Source organism: Hyperolius riggenbachi, chromosome 5 (genome assembly GCF_040937935.1).
Source record: "Hyperolius riggenbachi isolate aHypRig1 chromosome 5, aHypRig1.pri, whole genome shotgun sequence".
In the NCBI taxonomy this organism is placed as follows: Eukaryota; Metazoa; Chordata; class Amphibia; order Anura; family Hyperoliidae; genus Hyperolius; species Hyperolius riggenbachi.
In genome coordinates, this window is record NC_090650.1 from 203,583,885 (window position 1) to 203,602,186 (window position 18,302).

Below are 18,302 nucleotides of genomic sequence, written 5' to 3' on the forward strand. Positions count from 1 at the left end.
ATTAAGTACCTTGCCTCAATGGATTCTTACTTTTTTACTCCACTAAAAATGTTTTGTTTGAGTCTCTTCGTGTCACTCTTGGAGTGATTTGTCTCTCTTCTTGTCTGTATATGGAGGCAGGACAGATCTCAATCAAGTTAGCAATCAAATTCCAAATAAGGTTGAACATCACATTCACATAAGAAACGAACAATACAGAACTATATCCCACGTACAGTTCCGTAAATGGCCAGCAGGGGAGCTGATTACTGTTTTACACGGTGTGTATGCCTTTCCTTTCGTTCTTGTTTGCATCCCAGGAGCTAGAAGCCATTTTTGCGGAGTAGGACGTACAAAGCATAATGGTTCGTTGTCTACAGAAAAATGGCTGCTGCAAAGTTGCTGACGGACATTCAGTGGTAGACCTCTTGCGACGTTAGTGTTTTGGGAAGATTGCATCGTCCGCCGCCTTCCTCGTACAGCGTGTGTTTGGCCACTAGAGCTGTGCGCAAAGGAAAGTATGTGCAAGGTTTGTTTTGACATAAACTGTAAACTAAACAGCCGTGTTGTATGTATCCAGCTCAGTGCACTGCCATGTAAACCGTGTTGGGAAAGAAATACGTAATGGTATATATGTCTATGCAGCAGCATGCCATGCACAAGTCTTCCACCAGCTGTTGTAGTTCATTGTATATTATATTAATATTATCAAGATGAGTCTCAAAGGGACTTTTTTTTTCTTGTTCTTACATCATATATGCCCTTACATACGTGCACTCCACTATTGGACATCCTAAACAAACTGATAAGATTCCTGTTGTTTTTTTTCCTGTCAGATTGACAGCTCGATTGATATTTTCTGGAATGTCTTATCTGCTTCCGATTGAGAGAGGCCGATTTTGTGCAGTACTGGTATCGTACCCCTTCACGAAATCGATCCCTTTTCTCGAGCAGATGCAGATCAGACATGCCAGAAATTATTAATTGAGCCGTTGATCTGACAGGAAAATTGTATGGTGTGTATCAGCCATTACCAACTCTGGGCTGAACTGAAGTTTGCATGGGGATAATCAGTTTTGCAAGCTTAAAGAAAACCTGAACTGAAAATTTAAAAGTCAAAATAAGCATACACAAGTCATACTTACCTTCCATGTAGTCTACTCCTCGGTGTCTTTCTCCTCTCCCGCATCCTGTTTATTCACTGTGATCAAGGGAATTTTCCGGCCTCCATTTTGAAAATGACCTGTACCCATAACAGCTTTCTGGTCAGCACACAGTTAATCTGTAACATCGCCCACTTGAACCATAGGGAAACATGGACATTACCTGGTACATCAGTTTTCCTCTCAGCTATAACTGACAGCAACTGATATTTTACTGACAACAACTGATATATTTCAGATCTGACAAAATATTGTCAGAACTGGATGGGATTATTGTCAGAGGAAACTGGTGAGCTTCTGAGAGGAACTGATGGCAAGGTAACTATGTAATGTTCATTTGAAGTTACTTCGTGTTTATTTTAAATATTTTTACTCAGTACAGGTTCTCTTTAAAGCCTCCTACATGCGTGCGGGTACTGTTACTCACATGGGTCTTGACTCAATCTCTCGGGCCAACTGCTGGACAAACCAGGCTTCCTCTAAGGCCCTGTTCAGACACAGAATCGCAAATCACTTTTGCAAGTGCCTAGCAATTCCTGGTTTTCTGTGATTGCGTTTTGCGATTCTCATTCCAGTGAATAATTGCAACGCAGTCACCGGGAAAATAGTGCATGCATCACGTTTGTAATTGGCGGAAATCCCAAACGCACCACAATCGCCGCAGTGTGAGTAATCCCTAAGGATTACTTGTGCTGCAGCGCTTTGCTGATTGCTGGCAATCAGCAAAGGGGAAGCTGAAAAGGCTCAAGTGAGAATGCGGCCTAACCTCTACACTAGCAAAGCACCTGTTACTTTGGAAGGGAGAGGAGGGGCAACACACAGCACATAGAGATCCTGCGCGACAGATCTTTAGGGGACATCACGAGCCTCCTATACACACTATATTTTTGATCTGCTTTTGATTTAGAAAAAGATCACTTTTCTGCAGTACTAATCTCAAAATCGATCCATTTCTCAGACAGATGCAGATCGGACATGCCGGACATTATCGATCGAGCCATCGCTCTGAGGGGAAATTGCATGGTGTGTATCAGCCATTACCACCTCTGGGCCAAACTGGAAGTTTGCATGGGGCTAATCGGTTTTGCAAGATTAAACCCTCATACACGCGTGCGAGTACTGTTACCCACATGGATCGCGAATCAGTCTCTCGGGCAACAGTTCAGGGTCAACTACTGGACAGACTAGGCTACCTCTAACCACTAGGCTAGCAAAGTGTCTATTACTGGGGGAGGGAGGGGGTATGACACGCAGCACACCATGGAGTGGCATGCAGCAGGGTGAGGAGGAGAACAATAGGGTGGTTGGTTGGACGTCGCCAGAGATCCTGCGTGCCAGATCTTTAGGTGACCTGTGCGGGCTCCTTCTGTATTCTATATTGTTTGAGACAGTCCTTAAAGGACAACTGTAACAAGAGGCATATGGGTGCTGCCATATTTATTTCTTTTTAAACCATGCAGATTGCTTGGCTGTCCTGCTTATCCTCTGCCTCTAATTTTTGTAGGCATAGACCATGAACAAGCATGCAGGAGTTCAGATGTTTCTGACATTATTGTCAGATCTGACAAGATTAGCTGCATGCTTGTTTCTGGTGTGATTCAGACACTACTGCAGCCAAATAGACCAACAGGGCTGCCAGGCAACTGTCATTGTTTAAAAGGAAATAAATATGGCAGCCTTCATATACCTCTCACTTCAGTTGGCCTTTGATTGCCAGGCTTAAAAGATATACTTACCTTAAGTGATGTTTTAGACTATCCTGCCACCTCCAATCTCCTTACTGTGACCAGCCTACCCCTCTGTCTAGCCTTTGTAGCCTCCGTTTGGAATGTTGAGAGTGAATGCACAACCCATTTGTATGCCCTTTCTGTAAGCATACATATGAAATTGCCGCTGGGAGACTTGAGCGCAGGATACAGCCAATATACGGCTTACCCTGCTTCGGCACAAGTCCCGGCGGCGTTAATTACTATTTAACAGTAACTTCTGCTCTGTTTTCTGACGACGCCGAAGTTACTCACTGTGTGCCACTATAGCCTTAATTCCTATTACGATCTATGGTGATGCCAGCTTCGCCCAAATCTCCTGCGCTGTTATTACAGCACTTGTTTCTGTAAATGCTTCCGCAGCCGTGGTCGGCATCATCCTGGGCATGCACAGATCCAGTTAATTTTGAATTATGCAGCTGCCAAGGCTACTGTGCACTGAGCTTGGCTCTCGGAGGCAGGAGGTCAGCTAAGTAACAATAAGTCTTGTCTTTTAACCCTTTTTTCCCTTGAGGTGTACTTTAATGATTGACAGTTGATTAATTCAAAGGTCAGTTTCTACCCAGCGGAATCCTGCTTCCTGTAAAACAAAGAAATTGCTGTAAACTTCAAATTAGCATTCATCCCAAGGGCTGTGAAGTCGAGGAGTCTGAGCAATTTTGGGTACTTGGAGTCGGTGGTTTGATAAACTGAGGAGTCGGGAGTTGGATGATTTTTGTACCAAATACCTGGTATTATACGTCGGAGCCATTTTGGGTACCTGGAGTCGGAGGTTTCATAAACCGTAGATCTCTGTGCTTGGGGGCGCACTAGATCAATGGGGGTCACTGTGATGGGGGAATTACGTTGGCAAGCATCATAATTGTGAGTACTGTTATGGAGACACATTGGCCCCAGTTCACTAAAGGCAGTTTGGTAAAAATAATTTAGGTCGGTAAAATACCGCATTTGGTATTTTGCACTTTTTTTTTTCCCCCAAATTCACTAAGATTTCTCACATGGGGTAAAAGTTTTGTAAAATACAGAAAAAAACACACACACACACACAAAAAAAAAATCATGCTTCAGTTAACTAAGCCTTGTTTAGTAGTCTCGCCAGTTGTGGAGAAGGTCAGGCAGCAAGGTATGAGGCCCTGTTCACGGTGGTCAGTTGCATTGCAGAATAATTCTGCATGTCAACTAACTGCCCATACAATTCTATGGGCCTGTTCACAGTAACGGGTTGCGTTATTCTAACTCGCTGCATGCAGACTTTATATTAAAGTCTATGTCCAGTCTTCATTGTAGTTCTCACACATTTTGACTTGTGCGTTTTGCAACTGACCACTGTGAGCCTAGCCGCAGTCTTTTCTAGCAAGTCTGTGCATGAGTCATTTTTCTGCCCATTGCATCCCTTTAGATGTGCATCTATACCAACTAGAGAGAGCTCTTCTGTGTATTAGTATACAGGTATGCATATCTGAAGGGATGCAGTAAAGCCTTTTTGAAATGTCTCCTCCTGCTCTGCCATTCCGATATCCCGCCCTCCAGAGTATTGGATAAAATTGGGAGAGAAAGGCTGTCTGGCTCTCCCTATTGGCTGTCTGCTACATCTGTCAACTTTTACCGCATGGATGTTGTGAGTTACGGGCTGGTCAGAGCGCGAGATGAATACCAAGCACTTTTACTTGATTTAAAGAATGCTTTAATCTTTGTGGAATGCATTTTCTTGACATTTCTTGATGTATTTATCGCACAAGTCTCTCTAGTTGGTCGTTTTAATTTTGATTGCGGTAATAAGTTTAGTGAATTGGAATTTGGCAAGGTGATCAGTATAATCAGCTTTTTCCTGCATTGCCGAATGCGGTAATGCTTAGTAAATTGAGGCCTATGTCTGAAATATTATGTGGTCATGGATTTACAGACATTTGCATATCACTGTATGTAGCAGTGAATAATTGTTTTTGTTTAGAAAAGTGTCAGCAGACCATTATGTAGTGATAGAGTATCCGGTATTTGTCTTTGTTCTGATCAAATTCTTCTTTCCTATTTACGGTGCTTGACTATCTAAGTATCATTAATGTGAAAGAGCATCTCAGAAGTACAAGAATGTCCCACAGAGAAAGAAAGGAAAAGTCGCCGGACAGAAGTCCTGCGCACTGCAGTAGCAGCCGTCACTCTAAAGAAGACCACAGTGACAGGAAAAGGAAGAGAAGTGGCAGTGGCCATAATTCCCATGAAATTCAGAAGATCAAACATGTAGAGATTTTGTAAGTATGCATAGTTTAATAAAGTGATGCTGCCAAAAAAAACTGCACGGAAAGGTAAAAATCATTTAGGCTGCTTCCACACAGGGACGTTACAGGCGCCTGTAACGCTCCCCCAACACACAGCAATGTAACACAAGTGGGCTGTTCACACAGCCCACGTTGCGTTACATGTAACGCTGCACGTTGTCGGGAAAGTGCAGCATGCTACGGCGTTAGAGCGGCTATAGCCGCGTTAGACTGTTTGCACATGCGCAGTGGGGGGCGGAGAGGAGGCGGGGAGAGCCAGCTACAGTAGCCGCGCACATGACTACTTAATATTCACTGCACTGGCGGCCGCTGATTGGCCGGCGGGACCACGTGATGCGGAGTGTCTCGCTCCGCATCACGTGGTCCCGCCGGCCAATCAGCGGCACTCTGGGAGACCTTATAAGGATAGAGCCGCCTAACGCGGCTCACGCTACCATCCTCTCTTGCAGCACCATACGATGCGTCAGGTGCACGTTATGCGACCTTAACGTGGCACCTAATGCAACGTCTTGGTCTGCAAGTAGCCTTACAGATAGTTAGGTCCATAAATATTTGGACAGAGACAACTTTTTTTTTTTCTCATTTTGGTTCTTTACATTTCCACAGTGAATTTTAACTGAAAAGTTATGCTGCATACACACTTGAGATAAAAGTCTTTGGAAAAGGCAAGATCACAGACCAATTTTACCCCATTCCATGTAGTATGAGAGCCATACTCTACACAGTCTATTCTATGGAGCTGCACTCCCCATCAGATAAAATCTTTGCAAGATGCTGTACACAAAGATGACCGTACACATTCAAAAGATCATTATCTGCAAAAGACCTGTTCCTGCAAAAGATCCATTCCTGCAAAATGCATTCATAGTCTATGAGATCTGCAGATCCTCATACACACCTTGTTTAACAGACTTCATCTGCATATCTCGCAATCATCCGGCATCTGATAGGCTGAAGCCTATAAGAGGCGGCACAGAACTGATCTCCGTCCTGTGCCGCCCACAGCGAGAGGGAGAGGGAGGGCGGAAATCGCTGCGGAGGGGGGCTTTGAGGAGCCCCCCCGCAAGGCACAACAGAGCGGCGGCGATCAGACCCCCCCAGCAGGACATCCCCCTAGTGGGGAAAAAAGGGGGGGGAAGTCTGGTCGCCCAGGCTAAATCACGATCTGTGCTGCGGGCTGGAGAGCCCACGCAGCACAGATCTAACAAAAATCCCCTGGTCCTTAAGTGGTTACAGTGGGGTGAACAAAACAATTGCATAAAAATGTGAGGCAACTAAAACATTTTAATACAATCCCTTTATTTCAGGGGCTCAGAGTAATTGAATCAAAGGTCATTTCATGGGCAGGTGTGGGCAAGTCTGTCCTTATATCATTATCAATTAAGCCTCATGTATCCTTTAGGATAGGGTTCCACTTGTGTGAAAACGGGCCGATTCCCCCGCCCACGAATTCGGACGGGATTTGGCAGCTTATAGAACTTAACACAGAGCATCCGAATTTGTGGGCGGGAAAAAATATGACGGCATGCAGCATAATCTCGCATAACTTATCCGAATCCCATAGCTGTGCATAGTGCGGCTAGAAAGATTCGGCTGCGAAACGCTTGACAGCTGTGTTGGCATCGCGTCTCACAAGATGCATGCTGAGCACAGTGGAAACGTACCCTTAACTTGTACCTGTGATAGGCTAGGAGAGAAAATGTATACATATCTGGGGCTTCCTCCAGGCTGATTGCTCCCTCGCCGTCCTCCGCCGCCTCCTGTATCTTCCGCAATCGATCCCGGTGAATCGCCCATGCATTGCAGTTTGCCCGCGCACTCCCCCATTGTGCTTCCACGTCCGGGATCGTTCTGCCAATTGCGAAAGATCCAGGATATGTGTGCACCCCGTCAAGCTCCTGGCGGCGCAGACTGCTTCCCGCCATTGGAGTATGATGGGGGAGTGCGCATGGCTGAACTGCGCCTGCACTGACTGGCCCCAACTGAAGGACTTTCTGGGGTGAATTGTGGAGGATCCAGATGGCGCAGCAAAACTCTCAGGTTTACTTTAATGTGATTAATCTCAAAGGACTTTGGCATTCAATGTGCTGCTTTTTTCCTGCAGTAAGAAACCACAGCTTACTGAACTTTTTTCATCTCATTTTAAACACATCAGGGAGGGTGTAGGAAGGTGTTTAGCCTAGCTCAAGTGTCTCTCACCAGGGCACTGCCTGAGCTGCCCCAGAGACAAAACTTTTAGAGGAACTTTAAAGGATACCCGAAGTGACATGTGACATGATGAGATAGACATGTGTATGTACAGTGCCTAGCACACAAATAACTATGCTGTGTACCTTTTTTCTTTCTCTGCCTGAAATAATTAAATATCAGGTATGTAAGTGGCTGACTCAGTCCTGACTCAGACAGGAAGTGACTACAGTGTGACCCTCACTGATGAGAAATTCCAACTATAAAACACTTTCCTAGCAGAAAATGGCTTCTGAGAGCAAGAAAGAGGTAAAAAGGGCAATTTCTTATCAGTGAGGGTCACACTGTAGTCACTTCCTGTCTGAGTCAGGACTGAGTCAGCCACTTACATACCTGATATTTAACGCTTTCAGGCAGAGAAAGAATAAAAGGAACACAGCATAGTTATGTGTGTGCTAGGCACTGTACACACACGTCTATCTCATCATGTCACACGTCACTTTGGGTATCCTTTAACCAAGAATTGAACATCATCCCATCCAGTAGCCAATACCCCTTTTCCTGTGAGAAAACTTAAACTTTTCTCAAATAGATCATCAGGTAGGTCTGTTTGGTTTATATTGTGGTGAAACCCCTCCCACAGTGTGATGCCTTGACCATGGTCCTGACAGTTTGCTGTCTGTGAACCTTATTTTCATTGTGGGAAATAACAGCTTTTTCCAACTGCCAAGCAAGCACCATCACCATCTGTGCACAGAACAACTCAGTAATTGAACATTCCGTACTGATCACCTGGCAGAACTCAAGATGTTGCCACCAGTGATATATTTCAGAATGTAAATCAGGGAGAGTTACATTTTATGATAGGCACACACTGACTAAATAGTCTACAAATTAATATTGTAAAAAAAATAAGCTATTTTAATCATTGTCATTTTCACTACAGTTCCTCATTAATACATTTAACTTTTATAAAATGATTTTATTTGTTGTCACATTATATTGTAGTTAATTTTAAAACTTACGGTTAGGAAGATAAAGATTACAGTACATCACTAGATATTGCTTCATCTGCTTCTCATTTTTGGCTGGGGGAACCCAGAGTCTTTCAGCCCGAGCTAGCAGAGAGTCTCGGTAACCACTGGTTACCACACATCACACCTGCTCGTGGTTGAAGTCCCCGGAATCGGTTTCCCTGACTGCTTATAATGGCCCTGAAAGCAGGGTGGCCATATCGACCCAAGCCTCTTCCTTTGCATCCAACTACACATTCCTACAGGTAATGGCCTGTTCAGAAGGGCGCAATAACAGGCAATAAATGACAGCTGTGACTTTGTTCAAGCGCGGTTGTTAAACAACGTTTGTGCAAATGCAGCTTTCTAACCGGTTGTCCGTTGTCTCGTTTCGTCCTGGTCAGTACATACAGCAGTCAGAATCCACTAAGCGCGCCGGGAGTAAAAACGTGCTGGGAAACCACCCGCAGGTTGACCAATGCTTTTCTGCTGACTAGCAGAGAAACATTTCAGCAAGATGCCATGCTACTGGTTCATATGCCCTCCTGAACTGGTCCTAAACATCCACCATATCTCTGCTCGTTTATCTCATAACTGTAAACATAGTCTGGGCATTTGCTTTTTCCCCATCAACAAAGTCTGAGCTAAAATAACCCTGTACACTCCCTGTACTAGAGTTTAGAAAGCAAGACACTTACCTCAGAAGAAGGAAGCCTCTGGACCGCTTGCAGACCCCTCCCCCCAAGAAATCTGATAAGTTTGGTCGCACGTCTCTTTATGTAAAAATGCAGTTGTACTGGGCCTGCTCACGTATTGCCCCACCTGTGTAGTAAGGCGGAGCTGCCCCATGCCACTGTGCAGGCCCAGCTGTACTAGCGCCAGTGCAGCACGTCCGCGCTCGTACCTGAAGAGGCGTGCAGCCCAGATCTTCCAGAGGGTCCCAGCGAGCGTCAGCAGGGGCATGGGAGACACGGAGCCTCTACAGGATCCAGAGGCTTCCCTCTTCTTAGGTAAGTATCTGTTTCTCAGTCCCAGGATTGTCTTGGGTTCACTTTAACCCTCCTGGCGGTCTATTAAAAACCGCCAAGGGACAGCGCAGCAGTGTTTGTTTTTTTTTAATTTTTTTTTTTTAATCATGTAGCGAGCCCAGGGCTCGCTACATGATAGCCGCTGTGCAGCGGCATCCCCCCCTCCCCCCCCCCCTCCCGCTTCGATCTACTCCGGCGAGCTGCGATCAGGAGCCTAGAGGGCTTCCCCCGTCGCCACGTCGTGGCGTCAAAGGGAGTCCCGATCCACCCCTCAGCGCTGCCTGGCACTGATTGGCCAGGCAGCGCACAGGGTCTGGGGGGGCGGGGCGGCCGGCGGCTAATCGGCGCGGAGAGGCGGCGATCGGAGTGCACACGCAGCTAGCAAAGTGCTAGCTGCGTGTTGCAAAAAAAAAAAAATTATACAAATTGGCCCGGGGTTACCGCCAGGAAGGTTAAACACACACTCACATCCACATCCCACTTGTATCAAAGAAAGGTAAATGCTTTATTGCACTCTGAGCAGAGAAGAACTAGACAGGGCTGTATGAGACTGTGCAGAGCTGCAGTATTGCATTGCTGGCTACAAATAAAGAATCTCTCTTAGTAGCGAGGATGTGGCCGGGCAGGAACATCTGTGTTCTCAGTGAAAGACTGGCTGGTGCCCTCTACCAACTGTTCCCTAATTACATCATCTGGGTGGGGATGGGATAGGAGGAGGTATTTGGGAAGCTCACAGATAGCTGTTCAGTCTATCCAAGCTCCATCTCAATCACAAGGCTGATTCTGGGCTTTTAAATATGGTTTATAGTTGGTATTTCATTTCTTCACTGTTAACATTTTTTTTAAAAATGTTTCTTTCATTTCAGCTATGAGAAACCTCCTCCTGGATTGATTAAGGTATTGTTATAGTATGGCTTTGTGGTGATGTAATGTATGGTGCACCTGTATTGCGGAATTAAAGCAACCCTGGAGTCGATTGCTGTACATCAGTTAGTTGTCAGGCTACAAACAAATGTTGCTTTATCACATCAACAGTGTTGTCTGCTCTCTCTAGTGCTTTATTCCTGAAGTTGGGTGAGACTTATAGACTTGAATACCTGGTCTTTTCTTCCAGTCCCCTGCTACCTCTATCCGGCCCTGACACAATGTCAGGAAATGTGACCAGAGCAGGAGAGGACATAGCTGGGGAGAGGTGTGGCTTAACTTTAGTTACCACCCTCTTCCTTGAGTGTAAGCCATCTGTGCAAGCATTAATTACAACTACCACAAAATACACTAGAAGTAGGCAGTTATCTAAGGCCTTGCATACAGGCACCCAGAGGCACCAAAGAAGATGAAATTCAATGTTAAAAAAATGTAAAGTCATGCATTTTGGTTGTACCAATGATCTAGCACCATACAAAATAAATGGGATGCAGTTGGGGACATCAAGCTTGGAGAAGGACTTAGGAGTACTCATCGACAACAAGTTAAATAATCGTATTCAATGCCAAGCAGCTGCATCTAAAGATAACATTTTGGGATGAATTAAAAATGAAATAAAAACTCGAGATGCTAGCATAATATTGCTCCTGTTTAACTCTCTAGTAAGGCCACATCTGGAATGTGGAATTCAATTTTGTGCACCACATTACAGGAAAGATATTGCAGTTTTAGAGCAGGTGCAGAAACGAGCAACAAAATTGATACGTGGGATGGAAGGTCTCGCTTACCAAGAAAGGTTAGATAAACTGGGTTTATCCAGTCTAGAGAAAAGACGCTTTAATTAACATGTATAAATACATCAGAGGACAATATAAAAGCTTGGCGGATGAGTTTTTTTTTGTCCCTAGGCCTTCTCAAAGGACTAGAGGACATGATCTGCGCATGGAGGAAAAACGTGCTAGCCATTTATTTAGGAAAGGGTTCGTAAAAGTTAATTAAGTTGAGTTAATTGAGTGATTAAGATGTGGAATGCATTGCCACAGGAAGTAGTTATGGCAAATTATATACCTGCATTTAAAGGGGGTTTAGATGCTTTCCTTACGTTGAAAGACATCCATGGCTATAATTACTAGGTAATGCCCATTGATGTTGATCCAGGGATTTTATCTGATTGCCATCTGGAGTCGGGAAGGAATTTTTTTTTACCTTTTGGAGCTAATTGGACCATGCCTTGTAAGGGTTTTTCGCCTTCTTCTGGATCAACAGGGATATGTGAGGGAGCGGTCTGGTGTTGTACTTTGTTCTCTGGTGAAACTCAATGGACGGACGTCTTTTTTTTTTTTTTAACCCAAATAACTATGTAACTATGTAAGCTGGACTTCAAACGGCTCCTAAATAAACCCATTGACCTCTGAATCTGGGGCAAACTACAGACCAGTTGTAAAAACTGCATTTTTTTTTTTTTTGTCAAAAAATGGTAAAAAGACAATTGCAAACCAAAGGGCAGGCTAACAGATAAAAACATATGACACCTTCCAGTTTGGGTTCTGGAAGCTTTACTACTCCAGCACAGCAGTAATTCAAGTAATAAATGACCTGCTCAAATTCAAAATGCATTACACTTGTCTGCAGTTTGTGATGGTTACAGAACTACAGGCTGCACCCTATGAGGTTAGAGGCTGATGGCCCTGTGGGCAATCTCAGGTAAGTTTGTTCTCAGGATTTTTTTCCTATATCGGACATGTCCAATTGTGGACACACCCGTTGCATGTGTAGGATGCGAATGTATCCAACGTTAACGTAGGGACCCCTCTAGGAGATTGTCCTTAAAGCCGGCAGAGGGGCATAACCCACATGCCTGTTGGATACGTGGTACCGACTGTCTCATTTATTTTGGTACGTTGTGTTAGCTGCTGGCTATCTGAGTTTTGCAGTGTAAATTACTTTCTTCCTATGTAGCTGTCACCAACATTAGTTAGTATTATTCTGACAGTTCTGAACCTCTTAGTAATCGGTTTTGGACAACTTTGTCTCCTCATAAGAGATCTCAGGATTTTCTTTATGTAATGCATACATATACTTACCTGGGGCTTTCCTCCAGCCCCCTCTAGTCGGTTAGCACCCTCCATGTCGGTCCGGTCCTCTTTGTTGCACTGCAGTGGAGTCTGCGATCCAGCCGAGTTGCAGGCCACGATGCATGTATGGTCCTGGCTGTGCCCACCGCCCCAGTACAACTCCCATAGCTGGAAGGATTCTGCACAAACACAGTTTAAGGATACCAGAGCCCAAATGAATATGAGAAAAGGGGGGTGCAGGCATGTATGGTGAGCAGTCCTGATGCTCACCAGGGTCACCCCTCCCCCAGTCTGCCCATTCCACTGCCTGTAATTGCCCTCCGGCACAGTCCTCCGGTTGGCTGGCTTGAGCATCACTACGTCGGCACTGGTCCGGCTAGACGTGTTCTAAAGTACGAAACCGCGGCCGAGAGCGCTCTGCGCATGGCATCATTGCTCTACGCATGGCAACGCGTGCAGACGTGCCAGTGCAAGCGCAGTGGTGGCCGACAGGAAGATGGTGCCAGAGGGCAATTACGGGCAGAGGAGGGGGGGAGTGGTAAGCATCAGTACAAGTTCAATTCTTGGTTACGGTTTGTCGTTAAAGGAAACCTTAACTGAGAGGGATATGAATGTTTCCTTTTAAACAATACCAATTGCTTGGCAGTCCTGCTGATCTCTTTGGCTGCAGTAGTGGCTAAATCGCACACCTGAAACAAGCATGCAGCTAATCCAGTCTGACTTCAGTCAGAGCACCTGATCTGCATGCTTGTTAAGGGGCTGTGGCTAAAAGTATTAGAGACACAAGATCAGCAGGAGAGTCTGGCAACTGGCATTATTTTAAAAGGAAAAATCTATGGGATAGGGCTTGAACCAGTACAATACAGTAACCAAGCAGCTCAGGCTGACCCAAAACCGTCACCCCGAGCTGCTTGGTTACTCTGTTGTACTGGCCCAAGCCGTATCTCATAGAGCCATATCAATCCCTGCCATGCACGGATGAGGACCAAAAGTCCTGAAACAGGCTGTATGCATGTGTTGTTGATGTGGCTATAGGCTTGCTAGACACCAGGTTCTGGATGCGAGCCTGGCTTCAGGGGCATAAAGAGATAATTTGCATATTCAGTAGCTGTGCATTGTGGGTAACCAAAGATGTTCACTTAAAGCTAAATTATTGTAAATTCCTTCTGTTTTTTGCTGACCGCTACACACCAATTGGTGTGAACGCGGCGGCAGCCCCAGGACCGCTCCACGCCGATTGGCGTGAACGTCCTGCTATGGGGCTAGCAGGAGAGTGTGTGCGCCAATGCGATCGCCGTTTAGAGACTATTAGACAAGGAAAACGCTATCTAAATACCTGTGCAGTGCGGTGGTCGAAGGCAGCGCTGTACTGGGGACAGCCGTGTGACACGGCTGTCCCCCTGGAGGACACAAGCGATCGGCGGTGATGGGCTGAAGCCTATCACAGCCGATCGCTGTGATAGGCGGACATAGGGCAGGAGGGAGGAAGGGTGGGAAAAAAATAGGCATTTTTAGTAAGAAAAGAATAAGAAAAATATTTGTATAAAAAAACATTGGGGGAGCGATCAGACCCCACCCATTAACAGAGAGCTCTGTTGTTGGGAAGAAAAGGGGGAAGGGGGGGGGGGGTGAATCACTTGTGTGCTGAGTTGTGCGTCCCTGCAGTGAGCCCTTAAAGCTGCCTATGTTGCTGCTGCAGCTCCTCAGTTTGAATCGCCTGTGGGGGACTTTGGAAGTATTTTGGAGCCAGAGTCCTCTGGAGCTCCACTGCACACGCACGATAGAGGGCGCTCACGCATGAGCAGTATGGATTGGCCCATCTTCGGGTCCTTCGGTGGCGGAGACAGCAGCATTTGACCAAATTGGTTGAATGCTGCTATGGGGAGCCAGCGCTGTAACGGGGATGGGGAGAGGAGTGGGAAGGCTCTATATAGGACCCAAAGCCTTCCCTCTCCTTAGGTAAGTAACTGGCTTTTAAAAAAAAAAATTTTTTCTTTTAGAATATGGTTCCCATTGACTTTCAAAGTAGGACATAGTCACTTGACTAATTCTGTTAAGTCTTAAAAATCTGTCTTGTGATTCTTAACACTGTACAAAAGCATAGTTAAGTCTTTAAGATTATTCATAAATTCTTGTTAACCTATATACTTTCTTTTTTTTCACCTAGGAGGATGAACCTAAACCAGAAGATTGTATACCAGACTTACCTGGCAATGAACATGCCAGAGATTTCCTGGCTCATGCCCCCACTAGGGGCCTGTGGATGCCTCTGGGCAAAGAAGTGAAAGTTATGCAATGTGAGTAATATTGAGAGTCGTCCATTTGGCAGCAGTTGTGATTGGAATGTTTTCTAAGTTAGCAAGCGATTTCTGTAAGTCTGTAGCCTATAGCAAGCTGTAGGTGATAATATATTTCTTCCTAGTATTTAATAATTTTTTTTTTGTTTCATTGGATTACAAAGACGGGATCTCACAGATCATTTTTCAAATGTAGTTTTATCAACAGTAAGCTGTATAGGTAATTCTTCATCTTTAAAGTATACCCGAGACACAGCTACTTAAGGTAAACTCGTTTCGCATGAAGTCCAATTTTTCAGGGAGTGATTACAGGGATCAGGGTAAATGAGGAGAGGAACGGACAACACACAGAGGTATGTGGATCCAGCATGTGCTTACCTCAGGTAGCTTTGCCTCGTTCAGGTATCCTTTAAAGCAGAGTTCCCCAACCCTGTCCTGCAGTACCACCAACAGTGCTTGTTTTGCAGCAACCCACATTTATGGATTAATAAAGATAGAACTTTGATAGTGCGGATCTTGTGGAGTGTTTGCAAGCACTTGTTACTCCAGAGTTGGATCCCTGCATGTCCAATCACCATTGGTGCAGAAGCAATTACGGGAATATCGTCTGATGTATTGGCACCTTAAGTTGTATTGAGCATTTGAGGCTCTTTTCTTAAATGATTATTATTTTTGCACATCTGTAGGAGCAGTGGGGACATTTTGCCATTAAAGTGAATGTTTACCAAGTTAAAAATAAAAAGGTCAGATACTCACCTAAGGAGAGGGAAGGCTCGGTCCTAATGAGCCTTCCCTCTACTCTTCCGGTGCCCGGTCCCGCGCAGGATCCCCCTTAGCAGTATTCGACTGTTTCGGTCAAATACTGCCACTTCCGCCGCCGAAGGGAGGTTTCGGAAGTCTTCGGGAGTACTCGGGCTCCCGAAGACGGGACGCTGCATACTGCGCATGCGCGATTGCCCTCTATGACGCGCTTGCGCGTGTCTGACGCACTCGCGCTTGCGCAGTATGGAGCCGCCGCCCTTCGGGAGCCCGAGTGCTCCCGAAGACTTCCGAAGTCCCCGCAGCGGCGGATTTGCACGGAGGATCCACCGGGCACGAGGAGAGGGGAGGCTCATTAGGACTCAGAGCCTTCCCTCTCCTTAGGTGAGTATCTGACTTTTTTTTTTTTTTAATGGGGTAACATTAGCTTTAAGGGAAACCTGAGCTAAAATAAAAGTTTTATACATACCTGGGGCTTCCTCCAGCCCGATGCACATGGATCTCTCCCACATCGTCATCCTCAGTCTTCTCCCTCTTCGGTACCGGGTCCCATAACTTTAGCCAGTCGTGGCCAGTCTGCGCAAATGAAGAACGCCCTCTACATATCTCTCTGGCGGCTGCTCTGGTACACTTTAACCATTTCAGCCCGCGGATTGTTTTCACCTTATGGACGAGAAATTTTCACATTTCAGTGCTCCTCCCTTTCATTCCCCAATAACTTTATCGCTACTTATCACAATGAAATGAGCTATAGCTTGTTTTCTCCGCCACTAATTAGGCTTTCTTTTGTTGGTACATTATGCTAAGAATTATTCTAAAAAGAAGAAAAAAATTATTTTTCAGTTTATTATAGTTTTAAAATAAAATGTTCTACTGTGGATAAAAGCAACACATTTTATTTGTCCCAGTTATTGCAATGTTTAAATTATATCCTTAGTACAATGTATGGTGACAATATTTTATTTGGACATAAAGGTGCATTTTTTCAGATTTACATCCATCACTAATCACAAGCCCAAAATGTAATAATATACCCTCTTGACCTACATAATAAAAAAAATGTATTCCCTAATGTGTCGGTGTAATATTACTATTTGGCGCAAGATGTCCTCTCACATTATTTCCTATTCGTGTAAAATAAGTACGCTAAATAGGAAGTAATGCGTGGCTGTTAGTTCGGAATTGACGCAGGCATCTCATTGATGCCTATGATTACGGGGGCCTACAGAGCAGATGCATGAATGGGAACAAAGTTCCCAATCATTCATCTAACGATCGGCGGCAGAAACGAGCAAGCAGGAGGCAGCATGGCGGCACCAATTAGGGATATCACTGTTTTTAAATAAACAGTAAAATAAATAGTGATCATTCTCGGCGGACATGCACGGGTTGGCTCAGAGGACTTCTGCTACCAATCTCCCCTGTCGCTGAGACCATCGCGGGCTTCTGCCCGCATGATCGCGTGCACAGCCCCGCAGACTGCACGGACGTGAGCCTCCCATCCCTGCAGCTACAGCAGCACCTGCCACGGATGTGAGGCTCGTGTCCGTACGGCTGAAATAGTTAACGGACCCCTACAATAGGTACCTAACCCAAACCAACCTCCCAGCTGATGCCTTAATGAACCGCCCCCTCCCCCAACTAATATTTAAGCCTAACAGCCCCCCACCCCCACATTTACACCCAACCACCACAATCCGCACTCATAACTTTGCTGCTGTTCCGGCACCTGCTATTTTATTGGGAAGCAGGAAGCTTGGGCTGCTGCCATAGGTGCCCATGTTAGTACCCACAATTAGTGTCTATAACTGGTAGTTTTGGCACCTGTTATAACCGCTAATCGTGTCTAGAATTCTAATAAATCAGCAAACAAATTTGGAGTGCATCTTTAAAGGCTCATATATATCATTCCAATAGTATAAAACGTAGCTTGTAAATAGACATCAATAATAGACAGGCATCAGTGTTCTCCCCAGAATTTTTTTTTCAGCCGGGTGGCATGAAAAAGTAGCCGGGTGGGGCGCAACAGGGGGAATGCAGAGCCGTATACGCTCTGCTTACAGCATAGGAGAAGGAGGAAACGAGCCGATGTCAGCCGGGTGCTTACCAAAATTAGCCAGATGGAGCCCTGGGGAAAACACTGAGCCTCCATAAGACTCTTGCTTTAAAGAGACTCTGTAACAAATTTTTCAGCCTTAGTTCTTCTATCCTATAAGTTCCTATGCCTGTTCTAATGTGCTCTGGCTTACTGCAGCCTTTCCTAATTGCACTGTCTCTGTAATAAATCTTATCTCCTTTCCTCAGTCGTGTCTGTCGGGCTAAGGCTGGAATGTGTGGAATGTGCAGGGCTGCTTGTGATTGGATAGAAGCGATACACACCCTCTGCAGGCCCCCTGCACACTCTGTATGACTCACACACTCTGTTTATGTGAGCCTATCACAAGCTGGTTAGTTTGTTTGTAAGCACTGCCTAAAACTGCCTAATTACAAGCCAGGATTACAGCAGAAAGTGGCAGAAACAGCACAGAGGGGCACAGGAGAAAATAAGGAATAGAATGGTATGCTTTTTAGTGTAAGAATATTCGAGTACAGATTCTCTTTAAAGAGAACACGAGGTGGGTTTGAAGAATATTATCTGCATACAGAGGCTGGATCTGCCTATACAGCTCAGCCTCTGTTGCTATCCCAAACCTCCCTTAGGTCCCCCTGCACTCTGCAATCCCTCATAAATCACAGCCACGCTGCTGACAAACAGCTTGTCAGAGCTGGCTGTGTTTATCTCTATAGTGTCAGTCTGCTGCTCTCCCCGCCTCCTGCAGAACTCCAGTCCTCGCC

General features: G+C 45.4%; 1 protein-coding gene across 4 annotated transcripts in view; it reads left to right on the plus strand.

The window, feature by feature from the left end:
- The first annotated feature begins 283 nt into the window (after positions 1 to 283).
- RP9 (RP9 pre-mRNA splicing factor) overlaps positions 284 to 18,302 on the plus strand; it is an 80,865-nt gene continuing 62,846 nt past the window's right edge. The window contains exons 1-5 of one of the 4 annotated variants that reach the window (XM_068236587.1): positions 284 to 508; positions 2,101 to 2,165; positions 4,960 to 5,157; positions 10,279 to 10,309; positions 14,579 to 14,708. In XM_068236587.1, the coding sequence (XP_068092688.1) occupies positions 4,997 to 5,157; positions 10,279 to 10,309; positions 14,579 to 14,708 (322 nt within the window). In that variant the 5' untranslated portion in view covers positions 284 to 508; positions 2,101 to 2,165; positions 4,960 to 4,996. The remainder of the gene's footprint in view (positions 509 to 2,100; positions 2,166 to 4,959; positions 5,158 to 10,278; positions 10,310 to 14,578; positions 14,709 to 18,302) is intronic. The other 3 variants (XM_068236589.1, XM_068236591.1, XM_068236590.1) reach the window with 3 other exon arrangements.